Source organism: Bombus affinis, unplaced genomic scaffold (assembly GCF_024516045.1).
Source record: "Bombus affinis isolate iyBomAffi1 unplaced genomic scaffold, iyBomAffi1.2 ctg00000059.1, whole genome shotgun sequence".
Classification (NCBI taxonomy): Eukaryota; Metazoa; Arthropoda; class Insecta; order Hymenoptera; family Apidae; genus Bombus; species Bombus affinis.
The window spans coordinates 2312571-2337227 of record NW_026108820.1 but is presented as its reverse complement, the minus strand read 5'-3'; the positions used below and the strand labels follow the sequence as shown (position 1 = coordinate 2337227).

Sequence of the window (24657 nt, the reverse complement as noted above, 5' to 3'; positions counted from 1 at the left end):
CTAAAAAAAAAATCACAAAAAGACGCTGTTTTAGAATTGATTAACTTGCGATTTATCGTATATTTCATCTGTTGAAGTAACTTCATGAAAAACTCTATATCTTTATTTATGTATATCCATGGCCTGGAGATTGCTATTACGCAGATATATTGCAAATAAGGAGCGGCGCATATTATCCTACCCTTCAATGTATATTATGTCCTGGGTTGCAAGGTCTAGGAACAAAGAAACTAATAAACAGATTTCTCTTTATGTTCCCTGTAGCCTCTAGCCAAAGCCAGAAGCTTACCTTTTTTGGTACTATTCTTTTGCATAAATTTATGAACGTGCTCCCTATCCTTCCATTTTCTAGTAATACTAAAAAATTAAGGATCTGAATCAGTATTATATTATATTTATACCTTTATATTTATTTATACCTTTAATTTATACCTTATATTTATACCTTTAATCATTTCAGTATACTTTTCTATTACAAATTCATCCACTCGTTCTTCGATCAGTCAACGTCAAACTCAACATCATTCAAAACACGAATTAAACGACGAACGAGAAACGCCAGTTCTACGAAACATAGAAAAATAGAAACATTCCGATTTTTCTGATGAAACGTTATCGTTTCGAGTCAGGCGTTTCCGCTCGATGCGTAACATTTTTTACAATTGAAAGTGAAATTGTCGAGCATCGTTGAAAAAAAATTCTACGTCGCAGCATGTACGAGCAATTTCAGATAAACACAGTTTATATTTTAATCGATGAACGGAGGCTCGATCTCGAGAACGTTTGTCGAAATTAATATTTGTAATTGTGGATTTCGATAATCCAAGAATTAGCTTTTACCTGATAGAAAAGAACTTAGTGGTAAAATATTGTTTTGTCAAACGAGAGGCTGTCTTTAAGTTTCAATCATATCGGGTACTTCGATTTCTTTAGGTGACTTTGATATTAACCCTTTCCACTCCGAATTTTATTTCAATTTCGTTACCAGCAGCTCGCAACGCTTTTAAATTCAATTTGAAATTTACTTTAACTAAAAAAGAAGACAATTTAAATAAACAAAGGAAGAAACAAATTCATTTAAATACCAGTTTTATTCACACTATTGTCGTACCTTGTAATTTTTAAGTGTATGGTATATCTTGGAACAACTTCCATGCAATCCTGGATTTTTTTTCGCGCGTTTCACAAAAAGGTGGGTCTGAAAGAATGTCTAGTGGGACTCGACAAAGGAGTTCCTGAGGTAAAAACTGATGTCGAGTCACACTCCACACAGGAATACAAAGGGTTAAATATGCCATGTATCGTTCGTGTACATACATAATTTTCTAATGTAATTTGATTAAATCCGCATGTTGCACGGTTGCACTTGATTGTCCGTGCGTTAAACCACCAAGATCAATTTACTGCCGGTATCGACATTAGTATTGACATTGCTAGTATTACGCTTGACGCTTTACGCCATCAAGATCATGAAAATCTATTTCGTCTATTTTTTCACATATGCCATGCAATTTCACTCCTTATCGATATATTTCAATTTAACTTTATTCCAACTTGATCGTGGTGTTTGAAATTAGAGAAAAACGTAAAATAATAAACAGAAAATAATTCTAGTAGTTTCTTACAGTAATTTTCTAAAACGATGCTACGCAATTGATAGAAATATATAAAATAACGCGTAGGGCAACTGCTGTATCATTTTACCGTGTTGCTGATTTTATCGATATAGACGTAAATTCGAAATATCAAATACCTTGACAGGATATTCGACCGGTGATCAAGCTCCTATAAACTCGATGGTATAAACTCTTGGTAAATTATATCGTAAGCATTAAGAATTTGCTATAAATCGTTCGTCGTGCCGTAAAACGTATCAGTTACAGAGCTGATAAAATTTTTCCATCGACGAACGAAATAGACACGCGAATATTTATTCACTTGACCGTGTAACGCTGGCAATTTGCAAGTCGTGCCAAATCCGCCGACACGGTTTTGCCTCTTTCTCGCCATAAAACGCACGTGTCAAGAGATTCGTGTGACAATCGATTGCGTTGCTCTTGCTTGGTGATGTTAATCGTAATTAGAAATATGTGCGCACGAATAAATTTGCAAATAAAGCCAAGAGCAGCTTGCAGCTTGCAATTTCCGTTCCGTCGGGCGATACTGCGCGAACAAATCAAAGAGGACAACAGAGTCTCATAAACAAGCGAATCTGCTAAACAAGATCTAAAATGTTAAAAGCACGTCGCTGATGGCCACGAGTGGTTTACTGCATATCGATACTTTAAACTACGTTTCTAATTCGCGAGATGCGCGGGTTACTCGTGAGATAAACGAGATATAGTGGAAACTCATTGTCTAACTCGCTACAAGTTGCAAAGATGAAGCCACTGATCATTACTACGACGTCGTGCACTGTGCACATTGATTCGTTTGAAACGAGGTCTCTTTATTTTTAAGCGAACTCTATTTATTACCGAACCGAGGTTTTACCAATCTACGCAATTAAATTTTTGCGTTTGCACGCGAAAATTTTATCCGTCGCTCGACCCTTGACCCAGACTAGTAGTCGGCCAAACTCGCGTTTCCGCAGGGAGAGACTTACTCAAATTTCTCATCGACCGCTCAATCGACCCGTTTGTACCGTAACTACCCTTAGGTAACACGAAAACAGAGGTCCTTGCGCTCCGGAGTACCACAGCACAGCTATATGCCTGACGATATACGCGTTAATAAGCCACGACCCATGCGCATTCTTGAACCCGATAACAGGATAGTTGCGTTGATGCGTAACATTAACATTCGTCATTTTTTCGATCAATCTACTTTATCCAATTCTATGGGATTTACGTTGCAACTATGAAAAGAATTTGCGACTGTTTAGTCGGTATTTTTCTTCTTGCTATTTATTACTCTTCCACCTTTTTTTTCTTTTTGTACGTGAAGAAATCCTCATGAACACTCCGCTGCTGCTAATAATCGGTAACAGTAGAGTAGTGTCGGACTCTTACCGACTAAAATTTCACGATGATCATTCTACGCGTACGACAGGAGTGCTCCAGGAACCTCTCATGAATTGTCTTCAGTTGCACCCTTTTCCGTCGTCCTCTTGTTCGAGCCAATCCTAACAATTCTCCGACTGTTGAATTTGATGCTAGGGAGGGGGGCATTGCCCCTAGCGTTATCCCCTGTTTTAGTCGTGGGTCCGTTGGGACGGCGATGAAGCGGTTCTAGGGCCGCCTGAACGCCATCCCCCTGCATGCGTGATCCTACAAGGGTGAGAGTTCTTCTTTCTCTCCCTTTCTGCTCGCTCGCAAAAGAGGCGGACAGCCTCGTATTCCTATGGTTCGCTCTCAACATCGTTTCTAGAATCGCCGAGGGTGTGTCAATCTTTCACCTATGACGTGCCGCAGGGAGTAGCTGTGTAGCTCCCACGCCGGACAAAGCTCCAGCGCGTGCTGCGCCGTGTCCCTGCCCTCCCTGCTTTTTCAAATTCGCGATTTAAAATTTATATTAATTTATATTATATTTAAAATTTTCGCGATTCAACGTTCAAATTGAAATCTTTTTCGTTCTTCATTAAGTTAAGATTACTAGAAAATAATCGTAAATGCTGCTTTATAATCATATAATTCAAGTTAGAAGTGTGCACATACCTTACTATTATATATAGAATGAGCAAATACTGTTTACTAATATCTTCTACACGTTTCAACGATATATTCTGGACGTTTTGCTTGCGACGAAATAACGAATGCGACTGGTTTGTTGAAATAAACGAAGCCTTGTTATAATGCGTCGCTATCAATTGCGCCACAGTGGCCTCCCCTGACCACCAATAAGATAAATGGTCCATTGGGGAAAAATGTTGTCTTACATCGTCATTTTATTATTATTTTGCCATTATATGCTTGGAACAATAAAAATATTCCCGTGGCGTGCTGAGTGAAACATGTGATTTCGGCGTGTCAGTCAAAGTGTTAAGGAAATTGAGCTACTTCGTAGTAATACGTCGAACTATTTTCTTTTAATTACACAACTTCCGTTTGTGTCTTGAAGTTTCGTAATAGACCTCCGTGGCCTGTCCGTGGTCCGTCGTGTTGATACGTCTTTTGCATATTCTCACACTGAGTTTCACATCTTGTACGTCTGTACGTTGTCAAAGTTTAGGCGCAGCGATAGTGCAAGTAGTTAGAGGTACGTTCGAAGGTGAAGTTCAAGTTTCAAGCTTCGAGCGTAGATGTTCAGTGGAAGAGGCGCGAAGGTCGTTGGTTGAAAGAGTAGACCATGGACGTAAACCAAGGAGAAACGTAACTGAAATTCTGTGCTACCCAGGAGAGCGAGGATGATGAGAAGCGAATATAAAACAAACATATAGGTTGCTGGCAAACTCGAGGGAACAATAACTCGCCTCGTTCGCGTCAATGTCGCCATTGGTACGCGGTTATTCCGCTTTTTGATCCTCGAATTGAATTAACGCGAAATAGCAGCCGAAAGCCTTTGTGATTGACGTGACTTTGAATAACAGCGAACAACAAAAATTCGATGCGACGCTCGAGCGCGTGGCAATGGGAGCAGAGGACGCAAGTTCGTCAACAGCGGTGCAATTTAACAATTCGAATGTGGTGAAGTGCATGGAAACCTTTAATCCGAAAAATAGCAAAGAAATAACTGCTGTCCCTTGCACGATTCTCGAGTGGCGTCAGCTCTATCGATAGCGTCCGTCGCGAAACAACAGTTTGCGTATTGTTCGTTGATAAAATTGCCGAGTATCGATTATCGTTCAACCCGGCGCGGCAATCTTTGACCCGCGGCAGGCATTATTGTCCAATTATTGGAAGAATTCGAGAATCGACGCAGCTTCCTATTGGCTTTGTTCGAATTCACATCCAATTCGCGGAATTAATTGGATTCATTCCTTCAAACGTATCTTCATTTACCTTCGATGTGCGAACGAGTTTCGCAACGTGATGGAACGTACCTTGTGCTACTTCGTTTACCCCAACAGACACAAAACAGAACGATTCTATCGATCAACGAGGATGAGGTGCCTTTATTTCTTTTTTTTTTTCCTCCTCGGTTTGAGCAGAATAAAAACAGTGCGCGTTGAGTGCGTTTTGGCACTCGGTTCGGGGATCGGCAATCCATTAACGCTTCTCTGGCTCGTGTTGTTGCAGTTGTTTGCGATTCAAAGTGATTCGAGTTATCAAGCGACGTATAGTTTGGCGGCGTAGCCTGTACAGCTCTTAACGTACCAAGCTAAGAGTTCTCGTAGAAATCACCTCGAGTGCCAAGAAACAAGTTTTTTCGCCAGCAGGAGAAAACTTGATGTAGTTCAGCCTTAACATAACATCCAGATTCACGAACGAGGGAAGCGTACGGGTAGAGAGGCGTGTGTGTGTGTCGGCTGTTACTTGCAAAGGAAATTCTATTCGTCGAGATCGATGGCATAGACGAAAGCTAAGAAACGATCGACCAATGTTTATTGAAATTTATATTCTTTTTTCAGAGAAACGACGTTGCGACACAATCTTCCAGTGTTAGTGGTAGCTTATTCTGTAAGTGAAATCACAGTTAAATTTCATAATACGGTATTTTTATCGGTACGTAGAACGTTCTCCGGTAAAACATCAAAATTATTCAATTTTACAATTTACAATGTTTTCTTCGCGCAAGTACCCTTCAAGTAAATTTATTAATTTACTGCAGAGATTACTCGCGTGTTTTTATTCTTCGAAAGAATTGCAAATTAAGCGTCTAACGCAATTTTACGTCGTGCATATTTATGCGCAACTGTGATACGAATTCAGAGGTTCGATAAGGAAAAAAAAGAAAAATGAAAAAATAATGTGTATTCTGTGCAACCACGGAGAAAGGAATATCCGTTGAACAACCAGTTTGTGAAATATCGATTGAATTTTTTACCGAATAACTTGCTGAAAATAACGTCAATTGTTTTAAAATTAATAAAATTTGTATTCCATGCAAAGATATTAAACCGATAGAAATGCTGATTTTATCTTGACGTTTTCCATTATTTTCAAAACAACTTTCTCAACATTTGTAGCCTGACCTTTTACGGTACACAGTTTAACCTTTATACGGTAACGCACTGTCGTAGAACGTATTTCGCGTCGTATAAGAAACAACGGAGAATAGATTTTCTGTTCGAAAACAATGAAAGAGATTTAATAAAAACAGTTTTATTATCGTGCAGGTACGAGAGACTTTTATCGTGAAAGCTATTTCACGAACATATTTACCATGGTGTACAAAACGGTGGAAAATTCAGGAGATAATTTTCACGAAAAAGAGATATATCACGTAGAAACGTATCATCGAGAAATATATATTAATTATCGTTTGTTCTAATAAATAATTAATAATTCAATTACGATACGCTTATGGTCGATTACAACTCATTCGAATACCTCGTAATGATTTAAACGAAGACGTTTAAAAGACATGCATTGCTCCTTCTATCAGCTCGACCATCGTTAAGATTCTCTGAAAAAGATCATTCCGCGAGTATAAAAAATTACCTTAAGTAATTTAAGGTTAAGTCCACACCGTTCATCAAGTCCGTTATGAAGTTCATCCTCCGAGGAAATGTTTAAGACAGGGGACCGAGGCAAAGCGTTCGATGAAAGGGCAATTAAAGCGAACGCGTCCAATGAAAACATATCAAATCGAATTCGTTGTTAACTAATTTCTCGAATTATCGAAAAACATCGCTTTAATTGATTTTCGAACGAAATACATCGGTTCGAGGGTTTCAGGGTTTCAATTAGACTGCCGATGTTTATATATTTATGGAAATTCGCGTAGCATGAAAAAAAAAAAATATATATATATATATATATATACGCGAAACGTGAGAAGCGGAAAACACATTGTAGATGTGGCAATATCGATAGTGGACGAAACAAATTTTAATTTGGCTCGCATATTTTTATGGAAATTCGTAATTCCATCGACCCGAAATGTTATTAAAAAATATTTTTTATCGCTTCGATGAAGGTACGAATGAATTTACGCGTGAACACCAGCGATCTAGTTATCACGCAGTTGTAAGTTAGTTATGCTCTTAACGGGACCCAGAACTTGGCAGATTTGTCATCTATTTTAAAAAACCTTCCATCGTTCGATTTGATAGGCTGTTTCCCTTTTTGATCTGGTATTAAAATATTCCCTTTGCTCAGCCTGGAAGTGATCTCCAAGTCACGGAAATAAAACGATAAAAGAAAAACAGAGCGCAGATAAAATTTTCCACGAAACGTTGGACATGTCTTATGCCGTTAAAATTACTGAACCTGCTCGAACGAGCTGAATAGCTTTTTTCGCAGCTGTACGACAAGTTGCACATCGTTGCACGCCATTTGTCGCGATTAGCTGCCGCCGACTAATGCGGAGAATTTCGTACAAGTCGTTGACTCGCTGCTAATTAAGAAGGCAAAGTTGCTGAGTAAGACGTCCGAATTATCTCCCTTTCTTTTTTCCCTTTGTCTATCCAAACGAAACTGACAGTATCAAAAATGAACGTTTTGGCGGCGAATAAAAAAGCTGAAACTGCGTTCCTACTAACGCGATTCTTGTCGTGATAACAAAACGCAATTACTATGCACGCCGATTTATTTAATTTTGCTTCTCGTTGGAATTTCTGAGAGAAATTTTTAGTGATAGTGAAAGTAGCGCAGGATGACAGCTAAAACAACTTAAGGCAACTTCGACGAGTTAAAAAAAGGGCAGAAGTTTATTCTACGTCGAAGATAATACCGAGCTTAAGCGGGCTTTATCGCGATATCGTTTCACGTCAAAATATTTTTCTCAATAACGTCAAAGTCTTACGTTCGTTTTTAAAATCCTACAATTTCGATTTTCTTAACGTCTCGGAAGATCGCAGAGGAGAAAAAGCGCAACAAGAATATTTTCATTGACCTTTCCGCTTTGTGACCACCTTGTAATTAAACGGAAAGATTTTAATACTCCATTTATTCCATTCCTAGGATTCCTGAATTCCATTCATAGGAAATTCGAAATGGAACACGAAAAAATATATAAAATATATAAAGTAGCGTTTTCTACAGCAATTGGTTGGTAAGGCAATTTTCAACCGAGATTCTACCTTTTTACATTCTCCAAAATATGGATCCGCGGTTTAATTAGAATTTATTGGGAAGAATATGCAGAAACACGATGCAAGGACGAGATACAAGTTACGAGAGGATTTGCGAGTAACTTACGAGTAGCTTAGCAGCTACGATCTGTGAAATTTCAACTTAGTAAATCTTCTACACGAGGAATAGCGAGAGACAGGAATTTTGCGGAATTGGTCTTGTCGAACTTGGATTCGGCTTGGATTATTCGATAGAAAGAGTGACGATCTGTCGTGTGTAGCGGAAAAGCGTGTGAAGCTTTTCACAGAATCGTCGCAGAGGGAAACGATTATCGCGTGAATCGCTACTCCGAGATATCGAAAGCTGCATCAGACCTGTTTCGAAGAAAAAGAATTTAACATACCGTGTCCCTTATCGATCCGGAGCTTTCACGGGCATTTATCCGCCAACAAGAGAAAGCTTTCGCTTTCGATATTTCTATCGGGCGCGGTGTGCGTTGTCCTGGAAAACGGCCACGAGTTTAAAGCGTCGTTGAAAGGCGTATTCGCAAGAATTGTAAAGATCAGATCGCAAGCCGAAGGCAACGGGAATCCGATGCTGACAAATGATGTTCACCGTAATATCGTAACACGACGTATTGTACGGGATATCGACGACGTTGTGTTCGCTACCGATGTCTTCCACTTAGCTGTAATTAAATAAAAGCGAGGATGATCTGAAAGATCAACGACGACAGTCAGTGGCTCGTTCTTCAACGTTACAAGTTCTTGCGATTATCGTTCATTTTCAAAAAACGAGATGCATTGAACAGTCGTCGCGTACGTTTTCTCTGCGTTTATGAGAAATTCGAAAACGAGTACACAGAGTGTACGAAATAATGCAGAAGCGTATAAAATATTCAAAACAGATATGAGCAAATTTTCTACTTACAAGACAAGTTTCGAAAGATTATGAAACTTCCGAGACGCGTACAGGACATTCTTTCGCTGTCCAAAGTTGCTCTAAGGGGATGAAATTCACCTCCGAGAATCGGCCTACTTTCCGATTTTCCGTTATAGCTTTCAAGCCACAAGTATACATAGAAAGAAACTTTTCGGACGAGAGTTACATCTTTCGATTAGCGCCTATCGTTCGATAAAAGTATCCGTCAATGTTACAGCAATAGCGGGAAATTGTCAGAGGTAGATTTCACTCTCCGAGGGTGAATTGTGGCAGAAAATAAAAATTGCGCCATACGCATCCACGTATTGTCTGCGTGCAATTTCAAAGTTCCACAATTTGTTGAATTTACGCGTTGACGTGTGCCTGGTTAATGAAGCGCGTTTTTATTTATTTTCATTGGAATATGTATATCGTAGTCGTTTTATACGTTCAACAGAAATCTGAAATCATGCAGAAATGGATACAACGTGCTCATAACGTGTAAAAACGTATCGGATGTCGTATACGTAAACGTATAAAATATCTAAAGTAGAGTACCTGTTGCTTGTAACACCAGCAGGTTGTCCCCTAATCGTCTTTGTTTTACAAACATATCTTTTACGACAACGCATCTTTATACAAACACGAAAATTCAGTCAAATAATGCGATCTTCATCTTAATAGGACAAAATGGATCGTACGTAATTCGATAAAATAATAGAAAACAGAAAAATGTTGCGCGTCTATGATTTCCTTATAGAACGAAAGAAACTTTTGCCACGATCTAATATAATATTTAACAAATAACGGCAACTTCCGGTTCAAGTGTCTCTCTTAATTATTTTCGTGGAAATATGAGCGCGCAATAAATATTCACAGTCTAGTTAGACACAGTACTGTGAGAAGAAAGTAATAGAATTTTTATCACTATAAATAATAGATGCATATCCTTTATCACTGGTGGCATCCTAAATCATGCTAGTGGCTTTTGTCGTGTGACACAGCCTGGATATTTCTCTTCGGTTATTATCTGTTAGTCTGTATGTCCGGAGCAAGCTACATATATAAATGTACGTACATATATACATACATACATACATACATACATAGTATATAGCAACGACAGGAAAAAGACTCGCAGCGATTAATTTTCGTTTGCCACGAGTCTATGAATCATTGGCGTTAGTCTGCTTGTTCGACTGCATTTTCCGTGGTAGTTCGATGTGATTAGGATAGCTCGTTACATGGTCGAAACATTGTTGAAACTGCTATATGACCATGATATTACACAATGAGTGTGTAAAGATGAGAGAAAAGAGAGCGCGATAGGGAGAAATTTTGGATCTTTGTTTTGGTCTCAAAATGGATCTTTGTTGAAACGACCTTTTTCGTTTAAATAATATGTAAGTTTTTTATTTATTTAAAGATAGCTACGCATCTTTCCATTTACGTAAATCGATCTCTTCCATCTTCGTGAGTTAGATCTGTCGAAAGTTTTTTCGCTTTCTCGAGTTGGCAAGTTGAAAAAAAAAAAGAATCCCTGACATCGCGACGCGAAAGAATGATCGATTTGCCATAGAATGGTCATGTACAGTGAACGGCGATACTATCGCAACATCCTTCGCAATTGAATAATTTCTTCGTAAGGTCAGATCAAACGACTTGAGTTTTTGCGATGAACAAGGTAGAGGTTTATTTTTCAAGCTTTCTTTATCTGGGTTTAGAGCAACGGAAATTGGAACATCTTTCGAAGATTCGCACACGTACAGAACGTTAAAAAAATAATTTATTCCGAAATCTTTCAACTTTCGATTCGCCTTTCATCTCTTCGATTCGCCATCTGAACAAATATTTTGAAAAATTCAAATCAATTTATATGCTCGTCCTTGCTTCTTTCATAACACGGATTACTATCATTTTGAATGAACATGTGTGTAAATTTCGAGCTATCGCGGGGAGACGCGGTCGTTAGAATACGCGTCAACGAGAATCGTAAATTCCCGTTACGATTAGAATAATCGACACCACGAATAGTTCGATCCCCGTATTTCGGTTAGGATAATCGGGGTGGTTGATGCGGTATAACACTGAGAGTCACAGAATTATAATAATGTATATTTCCAACAATTAGTCTACACGATTGAGAAGAGATAAACAATTAACAACTTTATCGCACGCAGATAATGTAGATGTATACAATATAGAGCAAGGCTCTTACAATTGAACTTAGTCTCTTGGTGGACGTAGCACGATATGATACTTAATAGAATAAGCGAATGTTTGGCAATGTCCCGGATCGACTTGAATTGGTGTTCTGTTCAGAGTTAGACGTTAGGCGTTAGAATTTTGACTAATTGGTCGCTCTTGCGTTGAGATGGAAGAAAGTTCAGTGTGGGTGTGCCCTTTTGCATGACGAACGCGGATTCGTTGTTCACACTTTTCGTTAAGAAAAGTGAGGGTAATGATCCGCGATGTCGATTGGTTATGCCCTACGCTGATGCTTGAAGGGATGGGTAGAAGGCCTCCTACCATCGTGGTTGATAGGAGACCTTGTTCATGGAAAAACCTGATTGATTTATTAGCTAGCTATTCGATTCTTCCCGATGGGTGCGTGTTTGCTTTCTCCGTATTTTTTCAGCGCGCCTGATAAACCCAAGGACCTCTCTAAAAACCAGATGTGCTTCGACAAATATTTTTTGGCTTAAGAAATTCTTCAGGACAAAGGGGTTGACTGAAGACGCCTGTTGATACAATACAGTGACAGCGAAAGAATATATTGGGTACTTAGGTTTATTGAGGGTCGGAGTGACGTTACGCAGGCCGCTGGCTGTCCGGTCGCGAGGGCTGGCATGCAGATGTTTAGGCGACGTAACAATGTGCTTTTTTCGTGATTCGAATTAAAAGAATTAAACAAATCGGAACGTTGTTTTCCTTGTTGTAGCAATTGTACCTTGTGTAACATTTTTATTGCGCTCGTAATTCACGATACTTAGGCTGCAACATACCGAAACTCTTCTCATACTTGTATCGCATTAGGGGCAAATGTTACATGGTTGCAGAACCGTACAAGCAATATGCTGGAGACAAAGTGGGGTGGGATTTTATGTACCAAGTTAATGCTACATTCCGTTCTCGTTTTTGCCGGTGTGGAGACGCGGATAGCGTTTATTATGCTCGCATTTAGGTATTCCGTGGCTGCTTCGATTTCATCATTGGTTTTTAGTGAGGATGAGGCTGAAGTTGTGTGGGTAAAGACTTCTCTGAAGAGCTGCCAGTTGGTGTGTTGGTTATGAATGGAGCCATTAGGTGTATTCTCGATGATAGTTGAACTGACTGTTACTATCACGGGGGAATGATCAGAGGAGAGATCAGCCGAGGAATTGATTTGGACGTGTCTTGACGAGATATTTTTAGTTATGAAGAAATCAAGGAGATCGGGTATTTTGTTTGTGTCGGTGGGCCAGTGTGTGGGTTCGTATGTGGTAAGGTAGTTGAGGTTGTTGGTTATTATGCTGTTGAGGAGGTTTTTGCCTCTTACTGTAACCAGTCTGCTACCCCATTGGGTGTGTTTAGCGTTGTAGTCTCCTCCGGCTATGTATCTGTTGCCCAGGGTGTCCAGGAAGTGGTCAAAGTCTTCTTTGGCGATGGAGTGTCTGGGAGGGCAGTATACAGCTGAAGTGGTGATTGTACCATGACAGTCTTCTATTGCTACGTTTGTTGCTTGGAGGTAGTCTTTCTGGAATGGTTGAAGTTCGTAGTGCTTGATGTTTGATTTGATTATGATTTCGGTGCCGCCGTGGGCCTTTCCGCTGGGGTGTTGGGTGTGGTAGAAGTTGTAGACGTGTATTTTGAGGTAGTTTTTGTCGGTGAAGTGGGTTTCGCATATGAGCATCACATCGATTTGCTGTTGTTTTAAGAATAGTTCTAGTTCAGATTTGTGCTGAGCTAGACCGTTGGCGTTCCACAGAGCTATTCGCATTGGTTTTATTTTGCTTCTGTGCGTATGAATTTGTCCATGAAGAGTGTGAGTAGTGACAGCAAGTTGTTAATTTGCTCAGTTTGCTTCTCGATAAGTTTTTCGAGTCTGGTAAAGTTGTCTGTGCTTTGTGGGGTGGGAATTCTATTTTCTGTGTGTACACTGTGTGTTTTCGAGTTGTTTACGTTTCCTTGCGTTGCCTGCGCATAGGATACTGTTGGTGTGGTGAGTTTTTGGGGTTTAGGTTCTTGTATGGTTATGTCCTTGGGTCTCAGTTTTGGATACTTTATATTATGTAGTGTTTTGTAGGCTGAGCATCCTTTGTAGTTCGCAGGATGCTCTCCTTGACAGTGGATACACTTGGCGGGGGTTTCCGGGGATTTAGTGCATTGGTCAGTGCGGTGATTACCTGCACATCTTACGCACCGGAAGTTGTGATTGCAGTATTTCTGCGTGTGGCCGTACCTTTGGCACCTTTTGCATTGTATTATTTCTTTCTTTACAAGAGGTGGCTCGAACTTAACTATGGAGTTCATCAGCCGATTGATGTTGTAGATTTCTTTGTTGTTTGTTTTTTGTTTTAAGTCTATAAAAAATAAGGATAGTGGGTTTTTTGTGATTCTATGCCTAATGTTGCTGATGTTAGTTACTTCGTGGCCGTGATTTAACAGTTCGCACTTTAGTTCGTCTAGATCGACTGAGTGGTGGATGTTGCGTAGCACCACTCGAAATGGTCTTTCTTGTTTGAGCTGGTATGTGTGGAATTTAGCGTTTAACGTTTTTAATAGCTTGGTTAACTTTCTATAGGCGTTTGGGTGGGTCGGCAGTATTTTCACGTGGTTGTTGTTAATCTTTAACTTGTAGTCCTCTTTGCTGATGTCTTTTTCGATAGTCTTAATCATTGACTGTATGTCGATTACGTCGTTAATGAATATCGGTGGGGGAGGGGGAATTCTTTGAGTATGGAGATTATTTACCTTTTCGGTTGTAATCATGGAGTCTTCCGTGGACTCCAGTATTGAAAATCTATTGTAGGTGGTCACCTGGCTGGCTGATGGTTTAGTTTGACTCTTGTTTACATTTGTCTTGGTTGGTTCGAGCTTTCGTTTTTTCGTGTGACGGTCGTTTACCAGGATAGATGTGTTGCCCTCTTGCCACGGGGGAGGAAAAATGGCGGTGTTATAATTTAGCTCCGGGGAGCCTGTTGGGAATGATAGAGCCATCATCGAGCTAGTTAATTCAGTGTGAAAGAACTAGTCGAGAGGCTGTTAACCCCTGGCTAGGTTAGTTGGATTCGCTTTCGACAGATGGGCGTCACGTGGAGTTTTGTGAACTTCACAGGGCACTGGACACACGTCTGCACGTCTCGGCACTCAGCAGCAACTGGATGGTCACTTGCTGCTTTGTGGACTTTGCCGGGCACGTCTGCACGCCTCGGCACTCACGAACGAAAAAGGAGGTACCAAACAAATCTACTGAAATCTGGAGGACACAACTGGGAACTTTGGTTTCGGAAACAAACACTCCACGATAGAGCAAATGTACAGGCTTATAAACGAAATAATAGTAGCACTAGAAAACAAGGAATACTGCACAGCCCTCTTTATAGACATAGGGAAAGCATTCGATAAAATTAACCATGAAAGTCTACTACAAACAATTAGGAAACAATTCCCGGAGCAAATACACCAATTAATAAAATCCTATCTAAGCAGCAGAACCTTCGTAATAAAAATCAAGGACACACATTCTCAAGTTAAAGACATCAAGGCCGGGGTACCACAAGGAAGCGTCCTAGGCCCAATACTATACACATTATACACGGCGAACATACCAACAACTACCAACAGCACAGTATTGACATTCGCGGATGACACAGCTATACTAGTCAGGCATACTAACCCAGAAACGGCAGTCAAAATACTACAAGAACATATCATAAAAATAGAAAATTGGCTACAAGAAAAACAAATAAAAGCGAACCCCAATAAATGCAACCATATTACATTCACGCTACGAAAAAAGATACCACCAAACATCCTATTGAACGGCACGCATATAACGCAAACAAAGCATGTCAAATACCTAGGACTCCACTTAGATACACAACTCACATGGAAACTACACATCAAATCAATAGTAGAAAAAATACAGAAAACAAGGAGACAAATGCATTGGCTAACAAGCCGAAAATCCAAACTAAACATAGAAAATAAATTAAAAATATATAAAACGATCATAAAACCAATTTGGACGTAAGGAATACCATTATGGGGGACGGCAGCAATGAGCCATATAAACAAAATAGAGGTAATACAGGCTAAAATCCTCAGAACAATAGTAAACGGACCTTGGTACGTCAGAAACGAAGATATACGGAGGGACCTGGGAATGCCAACGGTCAAGGAAGAAATTAGCAGATACTCCGAGAAATACAAATCAAGAATAGCAACACACCCAAACCGGCTAGCTGCGGAAACATACAAAACCATAAACATGGACAGAAGGCTAAAAAGGAAGCACCCAGCAGACCTTATAAAGGACATAACCTAACAAACACGAGGATAGTACCCCGCTGGGGGTAGCCACCAACATGCTAATTTAACCGTTAAAAAATTCCACCAAATGTCCAAATTGGACAAATTGTGAATTTTAATAAATAAATTAAAAAAAAACTGTACGCGTTAACAAAATAGTTCCAACTTACTTGAAAATAGTTGCTTGATTCAAGCAACTGTACGCGTTAACAAAATAGCTTCAAGTTATTTGAAAATACTTGCTCCACTCAACTGCACACATTAATAAAATAGTTTCAAGTTACTTGAAAATAGTTGCTTGATTGAGGTAACTTGACCAATCTGAATCGTCATAAAAACTTGGAAGGATATTTCAGGCAAAATTACAGGTTCACATTGGCAAAATGATTTTAACTTACTTGAAAATAGTTGCTTGATTCAAGCAACTGTACACGTTAACAAAATAGTTTCAAGTAACTTGAAAATAGTTGCTTGATTCAGGTAACTTGAGCAATCTGAATCATCATAAAAACTTGGAAGGATATTTCAAGCAAAATTACAGATTCACATTGGTAAAATAATAGGTTCACATTGACAAAATGGTTTCGAATTGCTTGAATTCAAATCGTTTGACGAAGCAACATGACTAATCTGAATAGTTTAATTGTCATCTTTATCCAAGACTCGCATAGTCAATCGAGCCATTCGGAAATCACATTGACCAACTCCAAAATTGAAAAGTAGAGAAAAGTAATTACAAGTATCGCAAGTGGTGAGACAATATGCGATAAAAATGAAAAGATGAGCGTGGCATTAAGCTCTAAGGAACTAGAGGTTTTGTGAGAATCAATCGTGTACTTGGACGATGAAATTGCGAAATTGTGAGATTGTCCAAAGATGAAGTTGGTCAATTTGACTTTCGCCAGGCTCGATCGTCACTACGACAGTTCTCGCGTATCGAAACTATCTTGATGTTTGTGTGGACAGGTGAGACGAATGAGCGATCGTGGCGGAGAAGGATCAGGACATTCGGTCGTTACGATGGAATCAGTGTTACCGACTTTATTTGGCCGTCGCGAATCAGTCGCCTGTTTTCCTTTTGGAGGCGTGACGAGAATATTACCAAATCGTCGAGAGCCAGCGTCCAGAATGTCCGCACCACCGAGCGGTAGAGGAAATACGCACTATCTTCGGTTGGACATTATGGACGACATTGCATACCTAAGAGCGAGGGAGGTAAGGATCTTTCGTTTATTTTTGTTGAAGTGGTCACCACTTCTAGGAAAACTCCACATCTGGTCTTTTTAGCTTTCTCAAGCGCTGAAGCCATCGACAGCATATAGACAAAGGAATAGCAGGGAGGCAGACCCAATACGGTAGACAGGCGACTCTATGAACGTTCTAAGAGAACGGATCTCTTTCGGCGTAAATGGCGCTCCTTATCGGCGAACGGCTGCAATATCCTAAATCTTTCTTTTCGACGGTTTCCACGTCGATCGAAAGAAACTATTCGTCGAAATGGACTATCTGTGGCTGATCTATTACGGTAGAAAGTGAAAAAGAATAAACGAAAGATCCTTACCTCCCTCGCTCTTAGGTATGCAATGTCGTCCATAATGTCCAACCGAAGATAGTGCGTATTTCCTCTACCGCTCGGTGGTGCGGACATTCTGGACGCTGGCTCTCGACGATTTGGTAATATTCTCGTCACGCCTCCAAAAGGAAAACAGGCGACTGATTCGCGACGGCCAAATAAAGTCGGTAACACTGATTCCATCGTAACGACCGAATGTCCTGATCCTTCTCCGCCACGATCGCTCATTCGTCTCACCTGTCCACACAAACATCAAGATAGTTTCGATACGCGAGAACTGTCGTAGTGACGATCGAGCCTGGCGAAAGTCAAATTGACCAACTTCATCTTTGGACAATCTCACAATTTCGCAATTTCATCGTCCAAGTACACGATTGATTCTCACAAAACCTCTAGTTCCTTAGAGCTTAATGCCACGCTCATCTTTTCATTTTTATCGCATATTGTCTCACCACTTGCGATACTTGTAATTACTTTTCTCTACTTTTCAATTTTGGAGTTGGTCAATGTGATTTCCGAATGGCTCGATTGACTATGCGAGTCTTGGATAAAGATGACAATTAAACTATTCAGATTAGTCATGTTGCTTCGTCAAACGATTTGAATTCAAGCAATTCGAAACCATTTTGTCAATGTGAACCTATTATTTTACCAATGTGAATCTGTAATTTTGCTTGAAATATCCTTCCAAGTTTTTATGATGATTCAGATTGCTCAAGTTACCTGAATCAAGCAACTATTTTCAAGTTACTTGAAACTATTTTGTTAACGTGTACAGTTGCTTGAATCAAGCAACTATTTTCAAGTAAGTTAAAATCATTTTGCCAATGTGAACCTGTAATTTTGCCTGAAATATCCTTCCAAGTTTTTATGACGATTCAGATTGGTCAAGTTACCTCAATCAAGCAACTATTTTCAAGTAACTTGAAACTATTTTATTAATGTGTGCAGTTGAGTGGAGCAAGTATTTTCAAATAACTTGAAGCTATTTTGTTAACGCGTACAGTTGCTTGAATCAAGCAACTATTTTCAAGTAAGTTGGAACTATTTTGTTAACGCGTACAGTTTTTTTTTAATTTATTTATTAAAATTCACAATTTGTCCAATTTGGACATTTGGTGGAATTTTTTAACGGTTAAATTAGCATGTTGGTGGCTACCCCCAGCGGGGTACTATCCTCGTGTTTGTTAGGTTATGTCCTTTATAAGGTCTGCTGGGTGCTTCCTTTTTAGCCTTCTGTCCATGTTTATGGTTTTGTATGTTTCCGCAGCTAGCCGGTTTGGGTGTGTTGCTATTCTTGATTTGTATTTCTCGGAGTATCTGCTAATTTCTTCCTTGACCGTTGGCATTCCCAGGTCCCTCCGTATATCTTCGTTTCTGACGTACCAAGGTCCGTTTACTATTGTTCTGAGGATTTTAGCCTGTATTACCTCTATTTTGTTTATATGGCTCATTGCTGCCGTCCCCCATAATGGTATTCCTTACGTCCAAATTGGTTTTATGATCGTTTTATATATTTTTAATTTATTTTCTATGTTTAGTTTGGATTTTCGGCTTGTTAGCCAATGCATTTGTCTCCTTGTTTTCTGTATTTTTTCTACTATTGATTTGATGTGTAGTTTCCATGTGAGTTGTGTATCTAAGTGGAGTCCTAGGTATTTGACATGCTTTGTTTGCGTTATATGCGTGCCGTTCAATAGGATGTTTGGTGGTATCTTTTTTCGTAGCGTGAATGTAATATGGTTGCATTTATTGGGGTTCGCTTTTATTTGTTTTTCTTGTAGCCAATTTTCTATTTTTATGATATGTTCTTGTAGTATTTTGACTGCCGTTTCTGGGTTAGTATGCCTGACTAGTATAGCTGTGTCATCCGCGAATGTCAATACTGTGCTGTTGGTAGTTGTTGGTATGTTCGCCGTGTATAATGTGTATAGTATTGGGCCTAGGACGCTTCCTTGTGGTACCCCGGCCTTGATGTCTTTAACTTGAGAATGTGTGTCCTTGATTTTTATTACGAAGGTTCTGCTGCTTAGGTAGGATTTTATTAATTGGTTTATTTGCTCCGGGAATTGTTTCCTAATTGTTTGTAGTAGACTTTCATGGTTAATTTTATCGAATGCTTTCCCTATGTCTATAAAGAGGGCTGTGCAGTATTCCTTGTTTTCTAGTGCTACTATTATTTCGTTTATAAGCCTGTACATTTGCTCTATCGTGGAGTGTTTGTTTCCGAAACCAAAGTTCCCAGTTGTGTCCTCCAGCTTTCAGTAGATTTGTTTGGTACCTCGTTTTTGCTGTTTTTCCTAGGTACTTTCTCAAACCTTTGACTTTTTCCTCATCGCTTTTTATTTTGTATTTTTTGCATTCCTCTTCATACACTGATATCCAGTTTGTAGCTTTCTCAGTTCCTTCAAATCCAAACCCAAACAAATAAATTCACTGGAGGCGCTCACATCAGAAAATGAAATAGCAGGAACATCGGATGGGAAGGAAGAAAAACACTAAAATGCCCGGAGAAGTACGAACCATTGATAAAACTGCGAGTTAAAGTCAACGATCAAAAAGAGATTAAAGGTGTCTACGGGAGCGAATGCAAGTTTTATCGATCAAAAGATCATTGATCAGATAAAAGAAGACAAGAGCATGTTCAAAACCATCAATGGGGAAGACTTCACGAGTAGCCGGGCAAGACTAAAAATGAGGATAAACAAGATAGAGAAAGAGATAGATGTGTATATAGTACGCAATAATAACTTCACATATGATCTCATCTTAGGGCTGGACGCCATAAGGGAATTCAAACTAAGACAAGACGAGAATTTGAGGGTTAGCCAAAAAGTAGACGACAAAGAGGAAGTAATATTTAATAGAAAAGAAGAAAGAAGAAATAACCAGAGAAGAAAGGTAAACGTTACCGAACACAAGGAGACGGGTAAGCCTATGGACAACCTAGAACACCTAAATAACCTACAAAAAATAGAGGTAAGCCAACTTATAGAGAGATGTATTTGCTAAACACAATGTGGGAACCAGGAAATCACAAGAAGCTTCTATTAAGCTAATCGAAAATAAATACATATCAAAGAAACCATACAGATGTAGCATTCCAGATCAGAGAGAAATAGAACTCCAGATTACGAAACTACTAGAACACGATCTCATAGAGGAATCAAGTTCACCATTTGCAGCACCAGTGACACTAGCCTTTAAAAAAGAGTCGAATCGTAGAGATAGACTATGTATTGATTTCAGAGAGATAAACAAAATTGTAGTTCCGGAACCACAACCATTCCCAAGAATTGAAGATATCATAGTCAAAGCGGGAAATTGCCATTTCTTCTCAACGTTTGACATTAATTCGGCGTTCTGGTCAAAGAGGCGATTCAGTACTGGCAGCATTGGTTAATCGGTAGATACTTCACTGTCCTTTCAGACCATAAACCGTTGGAATCAATGAGAATCAAAGCAAGAACCGATGAAACTTTAGGAGACCTGATGCACTACTTATCGCAGTACGACTTCAAAATCATCTACTCACCAGGAAAACACAACATAGAGGCAGTCGCGCTATCCAGGAACCCCGTCTTAGAAAGTTTTGAGAACGAAGAAGAGGTTTTGAAAGTAGCGAATATTATAAAAAAACAAGACATAATCCGAGATCAGAAAGAAAACAGAGAAGATATTAAAAATACGAAAGACCTTATAAAAAATCAGAGATTTTTTTTAAATATATTAAAGGACGCCAACGTATATTCGTCTCACAAGAGTTTAGTTTAGGCGAGCATATCATAAAGACGGTGCATGATTTCTTTGGCCATGTTGGAAGGAATCACATATTGAAAAAAATCCGACCCTTTTATTATTTCAAAAATATGGACCGAATTGTCGACAAATTCTGCAAACAATGCGAAACCTGCATTAGGAATAAAAGCAGAACGAGAAGACCGATCGGGCTTATGTGGAGACTAGGACCAGCGAGGAAACCGTTTGAAATAATGTCATTCGATACGGTCCGAGGTTTTTCCAACAACAACTCACCAAAGAAGTATATGCATATACTCATAAATCACTTTTCAAGGGCTGTTTTTATGTCCACATCGAAAACACAACGCGCGGAAGATATCATAAAACTTATAAACTCGACAGGAGAAACTGACTCCATAAAAATTATCCTTGCAGACCGATACCCAGCGATGACATCCAAGGAAATTCAAGAGTACGCGAGAGAGAAAAACATTAAATTAATTTTCACCTCGACAGACTGTCCATCCTCCAATGGACTAAACGAGAGGGTAAATCAAACATTAGTAAACAGAATCAGATGCAAGATCAATTCGAAAAAAAAAAAGAAACTGGACAAAGATCGCAGAAAAAAGCGTAGAAGAATACAATCACACCAGACACAGTGTAACGGGATTTGCCCCAAATCACTTACTGTATGGGAAAATGATCGAAATCATCCCTAAGGGAATAACAGAGAAGAAGATAAACTTAAAAAGAGACAGAGAAGAAGCATTTAAAATCTCAGCAAGAAATTTCGAAATCAACAAACAAAAATATGACAAAAAAAGACGAGAACACGAGTTTAAAATTGGTGATACGGTCTTCACCCACAACGGAAACAGAATGAATAGAAATAAGCTGGAAGAAATTAGGAAAGGACCTTTCAAAATTTTGAGAAAGATTTCAAACTCTATATATGAAGTGGATAACGGTAACCGGAGATCTGAAGGGAATTTCTTCAAACTGGCCCGGAAAAACGACCGAACAGAAAGGAAGTCGATCGAAGAGCTTCCGTTCCAACAGCTTCGACGTGTCGACATTGCACGGAGCTAAAAGTAAGCTTAGCGGATCCTCGAAAGCCGCTATTTCGACCTTTATGGCACCGTCGAATTGGTTCACGAAGAGACACCAACCGATGTCGAAGAAGCCGGAAGATTTAGTAACGGCCAGTTTAAGTCTCAAGTTCGATAAATCGAAGGTAGTGAAGGCGGTGAAGGAAACGTTGGGTAAAAAGTCCCCTAATAGCGAGGTCAAACACAAAGTCGTATGGGACAACACTAGTGGAACCAAAGTGGACGCTCAGGTAAGTTGTATTTCTCGTTACGATATCGTTTCTTGTTTAAGAGCCATCGTAGGTGAAAGGGGGAATGAAAAAGAAAATCGTAAATCGTAAAATCTCTTCCAGAGAATGCACTTTATCGTAAAAATTAATAAAGTCAACAACAACGTGAAATTAAATAATTGTTGTTTGATATTCTGTATTATCGATATAGGTGAAACGTGGAGAAGATAATTTGCAATCATTGCGGACAATATCGCAGTGACATTATTATCAATCGGTAATATTAAAGATAAAATTCATATGGGATGAAAACAGAGCGTCAAAAGTGGTTATTTTTCGATCTTCTTGCGAAGGGAAAAATGTTTAAGAACGGCTCTCAGCAAGGAATAAAAAATGTTATTACAGTTCCATTTTCGTGTTCGTTTTTTTTCTACATGATCCATGTGAAATAATTCTTCAGATGCTCTGCTGGTAAATGAATCGACGTTTGTAATAGAGGAAATATGAAGTACAGCGAGATCGTTGTTGACTATTGTTCTACACCGATATCGACAAAATAATTCTTCGACAACTCTATTGATAAATCAATTGTAGTTTGAAATCAAACGAATCTGAAGTACCATCAGTTTGTTGCTACGAGAACAATAGTCACCAACGATCTCGCAGTAATTCGGATTCGTTCGATTTTAAACTTCAATTGTTTTACCGACAGAATCTCTGAATAATTATTTTGCTTGTAAATTCTGTTGGTATATCGATTAGAGTTTGGAATCGAGCAAGTACGAAGTACAAGATGGCTATTGTTCTCACGTAGCAACAGTCTGATAGTATTTCAGATTCGCTTGATTTCAAACTTAGTTCCTTTGGTTTAATTACTGATTTATCAGCTGGATCAAAATTTAAAGAAAATGAAGATCAAGTATAGCGCGTAAGTTTGACCTCTGCTTAATTTTTTCATCTCTACACTCATCTTTTTCAACTTCCATGTCACATTTCGTATAAATGCTAATAATTCTTTGGTTTTTTTTTGATAAATTCTCTTAAACGTCGCACAAGAATTTTTCGTTCGCGAGGAGGTGCAAAAATGGCCACTTTTTGACTTAGGTCAAAATTTGCAAATTTGGGGTTAGCCCCAACTTAATCACACTTTTAATCCAACATGAATTTTATTTTAATATTACTGACCTCTGATGGTGGATCTGCGATACTGTACTTAATGATTGTAAACTATCTTATCGACTTCTCATCTATATTAATAATATAGAAATGTTAAATATTATTTTGAATATTAGGAATATTAAATAACAGTTAAATACTTAAATATATGTTATTTGATTTGTTTTAGAACGAAGCTCATTCTCTGGAGTGAAACCTTTAGTTTCTCTCTCTTACGCGATAAAGGAGAGGTGCAAGGATTTAAATATTTATAACATTATGACCTTTATTCTTTAAGCATGAAAATATTTTAAATACAAGCATATAAATATTACATATAAATATTTCTATTTACATATACATCAAGTAAATTTACATGTACATTTTCATCTTGGTAAAAAGAACGTGTAAATTATCGTATTTACTATTACGTATTTTAACGCGAAATCTCGTTTCATAAAAATTTTCATTCAAATACGTAAATACATAATATTCATAAATTTATAAGAACAATTTTGTCCGTAGGTATTTGGTAGCGCAATTGAGAAGATGTTAACGGCGGAAAAGGGAAACGATACGGGGGCTTCCGGGTCGAGCGGAAAGCCCTCGGTATCTCCGAACAAACCAATGTCAGGCAAAGTGACAAATTGGTTTTCAAATACCAAGAATCAAAATCGGAATCAGACGGAATCCAGCGAACCGTCTCTCTGTTCTTCCCTAAAGGACCTATTCAAGAAGTAATGGGGAAGAACAAATGCTAATAAATGTTAAGTGTCTCTAGTTTAATTAACACTTCTTTATCTTTATCTTTATTAACACTTATTTATTTAAGAATTTATTCAGAGATTAACACGACCTAATAGATGACTGACAATCTGGTGTAATTCAAATTAACGAGCTATACTTTCCTTGTATTTTCTTATTGCTATACCTCTACAATATTCTTTTATCGTATCTGTCGATTTTAATCTCACACAAATATCTAATAAATGTGTATACAGTAGTTGACGAAAATATTAGATAGAAGATTTTTGCGAATATATATTATGTGTGTTAGTGTTTTTCTTCACTTCACTTCAATGTAACGAGACGTGTCTATCATGATTACACCGGTAAAAATTGAGACTAATTTGGAAATATATATATGGAAGCTAGAAGATGCTTATTGCAGACGTACACATAGCAAAAAACTAATGTACAATGTAAAGAGTATTTTTAAACATATGATTGATTAGGGGTAAAAATGCTCCTACTAAAAATATTGTGACTTATTTATACAATACATAATTAACTGTCCAAATACCGATGGTAATCAA

General features: G+C 38.6%; 2 protein-coding genes across 5 annotated transcripts in view; one reads left to right on the top strand and one right to left on the bottom strand.

Moving 5' to 3' along the window:
* Window positions 1–24657, bottom strand: part of LOC126926795 (uncharacterized) — a 336576-nt gene that overhangs the window by 43306 nt on the left and 268613 nt on the right. The gene's annotated exons all lie outside the window — the stretch shown is intronic.
* Window positions 1–24657, top strand: part of LOC126926784 (uncharacterized) — a 289468-nt gene that overhangs the window by 123811 nt on the left and 141000 nt on the right. The window contains exon 3 of one of the 4 annotated variants that reach the window (XM_050743130.1): window positions 5512–5558. The exons of 2 other annotated variants lie outside the window; for them this stretch is intronic. Coding sequence is in view for 1 of the 2 variants with exons in the window: in XM_050743123.1 (XP_050599080.1) it covers window positions 21821–22202 (382 nt within the window). In the remaining variant the exon portion in view is untranslated. Of the gene's footprint in view, window positions 1–5511; window positions 5559–21814; window positions 22203–24657 lie in introns of those variants that run through there. One more of the 4 variants, XM_050743123.1, reaches the window with a different exon arrangement.